We start from the raw sequence: 8,986 nt of genomic DNA on the forward strand, positions 1-8,986 counted from the left end.
GACTCAACATTTCCAAAATACGTATAATTTTTTGGGAATAATCCATATAAACTATGCTATAAACAAAAAATTGTAGGATTACTTACTGAGTGTGCACCGTTCGACGACGCCATTGCTTAAGCTTGTTTTTGTTGTGGAGCAGCGCATTGAACGGGGGTGTGCATGTTTCCTGATAAATTATTTTTCTGTGAAAAATTTGCTGAACTTTGGAGACATCATTAATATAAATATAATTTTTATGGACGTTAAATAATAAATGGTTTTTAGTAGGTCCGCTGCTCGTTTAAACTCAACGGTTTGTGCAATATCCGCTATTGGTGTAAATTCAACCAATCCTGTCATGACACAAGTTGGCAATGACGTTTTACCATTATATAGAAGTCTCTCTTTTAGTGTGTTTATGCAAATACAATTGCAATTTTTTCGCCATTGTATACGAATCCGAATTATATGAACCCGTTTTATAGGGGGGTCTACTGTAATTCATTGTAATGTTCACTTAGCACCATTCTATTCTCCAAACAATCGAAAAAGTTTTATCTGTTGTCCACAAAAGACCATTTGTGCTTTTTCTTCCTTTGGATCTAAATCTTCTCTTACTATTGTTCCTAAATATTTGTAATATTTTTAGATATGCTTATCAAGGTAAAAATACATTATTATTCCTATTAGTATGTTGGGATGGGACTATTTTATCAGCTAAGTTCAGATATTTGTTAAACTGATGTTCTACTATGTATAGGTAGTTTTGATGTGTATATTAAAATTATTTTTATAATCTTTAATGATAAAATGCAGAAATTGATAAATACTTTTTTAATTTACTTAAACTTTGTAATTTATAACAATAATAGTGCTAATTGTAATTTTTCAATTTTTTTATAGATCTTTTGATTGAAATGTTAGGTGTGTTAGCAAGCTATAGTATAACAGTCCGAGAATTAAAGTTACTGATTGGGTGTATGAAGGCAGATACAGGAAAATGGGTAATTGTAATTAAATTATCATGAAAAATAAACGAAGTAATAGATTTTATATATTTTTCATAAATTTGAAATTGTAAAAATAAATGAAATTTATATATTTAAAAAAAAATCTTTATTTAAATATTATATTTTTAATTGTTAANTTATTAACTGTTTTGAGACAACTTCCTTTAAGGCAAGGTCCTGATACATTTTTCAGTTTCTCTGGTAAAAAGGGTGCTGTAAGTAACGTCTCTTTAATTTTTATGAAAGTTTGCTATATTTTATGATGTAAATTGGAATTATATCATCATTATTAAATATTTTTTTAGTTGTTGAAATTATTCTGTTATTAGAAAGCATTGCAATACTATAAATCAATAATTGTAGCAAAATAATTATATAAAATTACTATGTTAAATTATTATTTTATTGCATTTAATTATAAATTTTATATATAAATTTATAATTAAATGCCAAAATTTCTCTTTACTTCTTCATTTGATTATAATAATAATTATTTTTTTACTACAGTATTATTTAACTATTAGGTTTTTGCTATAATGATTTTAAATAATACTTTATATTCCTATAATAAATGATGAATCTTTACAAATAAGAATGGTATTAATATATAATTTATATTCATAAATTTATTACAAGTTTGTTAATTTTGTGAGATGTTAGTCAAATTGTGTGTAAGTTCTAAATGTTTTTATTCATACAGGGCTTAAAGTGACTCACTTTTTTCACTTTTTTATCTTTTTTTCATAGCTCCTCTCTTTTTTAGCTTTTTCTGAGGCAAACTTGCTTTTTTAGCTTTTTTCATTTTCCAAGTGGAATTTATTTATTTATTTTTGTAAATGCGTTCAGGAGCAAAATAGCGACTAGCACACCCCCATATGCAATCCTCCAACATTCAAGCTGCACAAAACATATAAATAAATGCAATGAAGTCTTTGGTCCCAAGCAGTTAAGACTGACGACTGCCCCTCAGATGTCTCAATGTCAAAGTATTAATGCTAAAAGTGTTGCTAATGTGAGCAATGTTGTAGACTCAGGTGCCAGTTCAGAACACCAATCATTCAACAACCAGTGCTTCAACTTTGTAGTGCAAACAGTGCTTACATTGCAGAGCTTTATATGGACTATAAAAATGACAACCAGCAATTATTCATTTGCATCATGTCATGATATAAAGGAGACAATCAGTGCCAAGTGTGCAGACAATCTTCCAAAAGAATTCTCATTGTCACATCAAAAAATGAGATACTTAATCACTGAAGCTTTGGCCCCATATTTCTTTGATCAAATGGTAGATCATGCACAATGGTCATATTATAGAATTTTAATGTGAGACATGCAATATAGAAGACAGAAAATAACTGAAAATACTGATTAGATACTGGTCAGAGGAACAACAGGAACTTGTCTGCAGGCATATCCAGACCTCATTTATTGGTCATGCAGATGTTGAAACAATTAAATCAAAAATAATACTGGCAATTGAAGATGCATATCTACCTTTTGATAAATTACTGATGATTGGATGCAATGAACCAAATGTAAACAAAAAAGTATTGCATCTCATAAATGAGGAAATTCTGCCAACTCGCAAAAAAGGCCTCATCAACATAGGGACTTGCAGCATTCATACAATCCACAATGCCTTTTTGAAAGGCCTGAAAGAGTTGGGTGGAGATGGTGGTGATCTCATCATAGCAACACAACTTTTATGATGGGTGGCCCTCTAGGTGAGATGAATACACAGAAATTCAAGAGAAACTTAATTTGCCATGCAACAAATTTATGAAGTATTCATCAACTAGATGACTGACATTTGGTCTTGCAGCAAAACAATTGATCGAACAATGGGAATGACTCATATTATCTAAATATATAAAATTACTTAAATATATAAAATTGTCCTAAGTGAGTGATTGACTGATTGATTCATCATCACCCAGAGCAAACTGCTGAACCTAGAGGTGAAATTTTGTACACAGTTAGGGTACATCATGAAAACACACACTAAGAAATTTGAAAATTCTCCACAGGGGGAGAGGGAAAGGATTAAGGCTTAACCTGAAGAATGGCTTCTACTGTACTATTGTAGATGCGATATTTTGTTTTCAGTTATGTTTAGTCTTCATTGAGTACTTAGGTATATGAATTAAATTGATAACATTTCAGACATTGTTATAAATATTTTTATATATTTCGATTTTTTAACCAAATGTTTGAATCGTTTTAAATTCGAATTTGTTATTGCATATTGGTTCAATTATAGAACAATTGTAACTGTTCCAGAAAATTGATCAAATTGAAAATAGTTTGTTTGATTCTCGGCAATTCTCATCATTCTCAGCGGTAGGTGTTATATGATAATTACTATGGTTGTTGAAATACTGAATATAAATGGGGTTTGCTTGCAAAATCCACACATGCGAAGTCATGGGTAATAGCTTGTACAGTGGTACCTCAGGTTACGAACGTCCCAGCATACGAAATTTTCAGGATACGACATGAAATTCGAACATATTTTTGCTCCACGATATGAACAAAAACTCACCATACGACGTTACATTAGTTCGCATTTTTCATTTGTTTTTCTTAATACAGTTATTTTTTTAAATGTATTACTTGGCTTTAATTTGAGTATGTTTTTCGCGTTGGAACGAATTATTTGGTTTTACATGTAATCGTATGGGAAAAGATGATCCACCTTACGACATTTTCATGATACGATCTCAGTTTCGGAACGGATTAATTTCGTATCCTGAGGTACCACTGTACTTCCTAAAGCACATTCCTCAAGAATTCAAGCTTAATGAATAGTGTTTCATATAAGATAATCTCAAAGTCATTGAAGTGTTCTACCATCAAAGCTGAACTCTATTTGGGAATATCTAGTGCTGAACTATTCACAAAGTTTTCTGGGCATTTTCAGTGCAATGATCCTTTAATATGTAAACTTCATAGTGAATTGCTTACTCTGGTGTGAAGAAAATTCGGTGTGATGAAGAGGAGAAAACAAAAGAAGTGCAGAAACTGCAGCATGTCTTAAACAAAAGAAAATCATCTTTTAATTACAAATTTTTTTAACAAGAAATCAAAAACTGTACCTTGAAATAAATGGCATTTGAAATTTGACATGTTATATGGAGACACATTCTGGTAGTTATGTTACTCTTCCATTTCCTTTATTGTATAATGGTAGGAACTCTGTACAGGACACATGAAAACTTAATGCAGGCCCATTATGGCTTAATGCAGTCTTACTGGTCACTTTTCTGGAGTATAAACTCAGCCTAACTATGAGGGTCATTCTAAAAGTAAAGAACGTTTGTTTCTCTAGATATTTTTATTTAAGATAATGAAACAAAACTTATTTTTCAACACATACGCTACCTTAGCTATTTTTCTACATAGTTGCCATAGAAATTTAAACATTTGTCATAGCATATCACAACCTTTTCTATGCCTTCTGCACACTCAGTTACCGCTAAGTTCTTGAACCAGTCATTAATGGCCTCTTTCAGTTTGTTGTCACTTCCATAGTGATTCCTGGCCAAAAAATCCTTCAATTTTGGGAAAAGATGGGAATCACTCGGAGCCAAGCCTGGGATATAAGAAGGATGATCAAAACCTTCCCACTTAAACTGCTGAAGCAAGTTCTTCATCAATGCAACAGCATGCGTACATGCATTATCCTGAAAAAGCACAATGCCTCTGGACAACAATCCCTGTCATTTGTTTCGAACTGAAGCTTCATTCATCACATTACCATAAACCTCAGTTATCTGTCTATAAATTTTGATAGGGCAGACTTTTTTTGCATTCAAAAAGCATATTACACTACAAACCTTACACTTGGTGGGATCTTTAATTTTGTCACACATTTCAAAGTCACACTGTAAATAGTAAATGATCGTTATGGCTTGCTGATAGCATCAGATATGGAGCGAAAAAATGGGAAGGTCCATGGCATGGCAGTGGGGGTTGGTGGGAGAACTGCATGGCTCGTCAGATCAAAACGTTCTTTTCTTTCAGAATGACCCTTGTATTTTCATATTTAATTTTTTCAGTCCAATTAAAAATCAATCTAATATCATATGCAATGTTATTGATACAAAATGTGTGTGTGTTTGTGTGTTTTTTTAATAATGCCTCTTTTAGTTCACTTTAACACTATTAGCTTTTTTAGCTTCTTTTCAGTGTTAACCCTCTTTCACTTTTTTTCAATGCCATGACTGCTTTAAGCCCTGTTCATATATTTACATCTAAAATCAAAAATTTTTACATTGAATCAAAGAAATAATTAAATGTTAATACAATACTTATTTAATTTTAAGAAAAAAGGATTAATATTATGTTGATTTTTATTATTGTTATTGTTTAATTTATAACTTAAAAATATGAATGTAAAATTTTATCAGCAAATAAATTTGGATTTAATTTTGTTTGTTCTATTGTCATAATATAAAGTTATTTTAGATTTAACATTGATAAAAAAATGTGATTTGTAACATTTTTTTTAATTGTTTTCTCTTCATAAATTGTTACTTGTTTAGTTCTTTTGTTTTGTTTTTCAAAATGATTGTAGAAGATGCAAGTGCTAGTAATTTTGAACATATAATTTGAAACTTTTTTGATTTTTCTATATTTCTTGATGCTTTTCTTGTGCCCTGTGTAGTCTTCTATCTTTCTCTCCCTATCCTCTCTCTCTTTCCCCATTCTCTCTTGAGAAAATTCATTTGAAGATTTATTTTAGTTTCCACTCCTAACTTACTACAATTATTTCAGAAAATAATTTTAAGCTTTTGTTGTGAATTTGATTTTAGTAATCTCATTTCCATAGACAACAGATTTATTTCTGAAAGAGAATGTTTTTTTTTATATTCTTTTCTTTCAAATAATATAAATATTTTAAAAATGATTATAAAAGATAGGAAAATGAATTTTATAAAATGAAAAAATTTGTTTTTATAAAAAGAAAAAGTTTTTTTAATTATATTTTTAATTAAACTGTTGTATGCAATTAAGAATTTAATTTCTTTTGCATATTTTCTAAAATGAAGCTATGATTCATTCTTTCTCTCTCTCTCTCTCTCTCTCTCTCACTATTGTCTCAATATAATCTCTATTATATTGAGACAATAGTGGATTTTTAAATAATGAGTTGTGTTATGAATTTATATTTTATTGTTTTATGAGTATTATCTTTGTTAATACTCATAAACAATCTTTGTTTATACTCATATACGTTGTTTATAATACAATGTTTATTTGATTTGTATAAAAAAAGTCAAATTGTAAATGATTGAAATTGTATTTGTGTACAGAAGTCAGTTTGTAATTCAGGAAAGCAATTAGGATATTCATTAATTCAAATGAACTTATAACATATCCCATCAACTTCTGGGTGTAAATAATCAATTATCCTATTCCATATGGATTGTTCAATAATTCTTAACCAGTGATTAAATAAACTTTTAAAATACTTTGTCATATTTTAACATAAAAGAACATTTTTTTTAAATATTAGTGTTTTGTTTTTAATATGTTACTTTTTTATTTTATCTTCTATCATTTGCCTTAACCAACCTGATTTTACTTTTATATTGATACTTAATGATATAAGCACAATAAAAATTAAAATGAATAATATAAAATCAATAAACAAGATATACCTATATCATGTTTTTTGATTCTAATATAATTGTAATATTACTTCATATTCTACAATATTTAATTTTTTTTTTGAAAATATGAATAAAATACGAGGGCTATTTTTAAATAAGGACCGTTTTTTAATAAGAAGAAAAATACTGTAAGTATCATTAAAATATATTTTTTTCCATATTCTACATACTTTTATCTACTTTTTTACATAATTTCCATTTTTGTTCAAACATTTGTCATACATAACACGCAAAAATTTTTTAAATTCTGACTTCAAAGAAATCTGCCACCTGCCGCCAAAAGACATTAGGTCATGCTACTTGTCTTGTATGGCATGGCAGAGTTTCTAAGATCACACAATAAGCATCAGAATTGATTGTTGTGCCTTTTGGCATAAAATCCACTACAAAGTCCCTTTCCTGTCCCAAAAGACAGTTACCATGATCTTTTGTGCTGAAATCGAATAACAGATTGTATCTTACAGTCGGTGGGCGATTCAGTTTTCTTAAACATTATAAACCTCTACAGTTCAGCACACAGACAGACGATACTGCTGCAAATGGCATCTAAACACGCGCAAAGCATGCTGTAAGCAGATGCTCATGCACTTCTGCAATCGCGTGTCATTCTCACTCTCATTCACAAACAGACCTTATTTAAAAAATAGCCCTCGTAAAAAAGGGAATTAATCTTAAAACTTTTTATTGAGCAAACACAGTTATAAAGTATCTAATTAAAAATTGGTCACTCCATCTTCATCTCTTGTTTGCCTACACACATGGCACATTTAGTGATTATGTCACTGTGATTCTTACAGACATTTTTACCACATTCTTGACAGATCAATTTTGTTCTACTATTCTTGTCTTCTACAAAAAAGTCATATATCTCATCAGCCAATTGTTTGGAGCCACTGTCAATTATCTTCTATAATCTCTTGCTCTTTTGACTCAGTTTCACTCTCTTCTGGCTATTCTCTTTCTTCTATTAGTTCCCTCACAACTTATTCTTAATCTTCATTCAATTCCTTCTGGTTCTAAGCTATATGACAGCTAGAAACATTATGAAAATATAGGCATCCTGAAAGCTGTTTGGTATATTTTCAAACTAATATAAGTCTAAGAATTTATTGAAACCTATGACATTGTTAAATAAAGATATTTTTGCAACAGAGATGCCAAAATATCTTTATTTATATTTTTTATAGTGACAAGTACACTGCAAATACGATATCACTTTATTCAAAGCTCATAAACAACTAAATGGTTAGTTTAGAGAGGCTACTTAACCCATAAGTGGTGACATATACTATGAATAAAGAATATTGAAGTTCGAAGTACATTTTTGCATCATCTATGCACAATGTCTTAAACAAGACATTATCAACATGTTGTGGTTTGAAGGGTTAATGGTAAATTAGTATTGATTTTTGATTATTATATTTGTCATTTTAAATTATTAGTTGAAGGGGTTAGTTTATATTTTGTTTAGGGACAAATAAGTCACCATCTTCAGCATGAATAATGATTGTACTTGTTAAAGAAATATGTTAAATCATTTTCTTCTATCTATTAATGTTTGTTATTGATGCATTTGTGTTGAAGAAATAGAATTAATTTATTTTTTTTATTTTCATTCACAATACAAAATAGCATTTACTTTTTATATTTTAAAAAAAATTAGATTATTTTTATTATACAATTTTTTATATTTGTTTAAGACTTTTTCAGGAAAAAAATATTTAAAATTTATTTAATAACAGAGAATATAACTTCTAGAATGATTTTTAAAAGGATTGAAAACTGAGTGGCTGAAATTATTATTAATAAAAACAAAAATAACACTTAGAGTATAAATTCTAGTATATTAACTACATACCTAGAGAATACAAAGAAACATACCTAGAGAATACAAAGAAACAAAGATAGATGAAAAAATTGTTATTTAGTCCCAATGACATCTTGAGTCAATATTCTGATGCTAAGATAAATATGCTGTAATAATTTAATTGGTTATGTTACCAATATGGTATATGTTTGGATACAGCTAAATGATTCTCTTTTTGGAGAAGTTGTGTATGGGTGACATAAGTGCTCTTTTTCTAAAAAAAAATAACTGCCAGTATGCATATGGTGACTGAACATAGAATAGTGTTTTTACTGATCGATTGCCAGTACTACATACTGGCTAATGATACTTTTTCATGCTATCTGTCAGTAGACCAACATTTCAGGTGGAATGCTGGAATGTTGCCACACTGGAATTTCAACATGTTCTGGCTGAAAAATAGCTGTGTTTAACGTACTAATTTTATGTTACTTTTTTATTTTATCTTC

General features: G+C 29.2%; 1 protein-coding gene across 1 annotated transcript in view; it reads left to right on the top strand.

The window, feature by feature from the left end:
- The window catches only part of LOC111614894 (neurobeachin-like), a 278,182-nt gene that overhangs the window by 35,388 nt on the left and 233,808 nt on the right, over positions 1-8,986 (top strand). The window contains exons 4-5 of the mRNA XM_023356276.1: positions 886-987; positions 1,113-1,207. Of these exons, the coding sequence (XP_023212044.1) occupies positions 886-987; positions 1,113-1,207 (197 nt within the window). The remainder of the gene's footprint in view (positions 1-885; positions 988-1,112; positions 1,208-8,986) is intronic.

This window comes from Centruroides sculpturatus, unplaced genomic scaffold (genome assembly GCF_000671375.1).
Source record: "Centruroides sculpturatus isolate CEXI.00-Female unplaced genomic scaffold, Cexi_2.0 scaffold81, whole genome shotgun sequence".
Lineage (NCBI taxonomy): Eukaryota > Metazoa > Arthropoda > Arachnida > Scorpiones > Buthidae > Centruroides > Centruroides sculpturatus.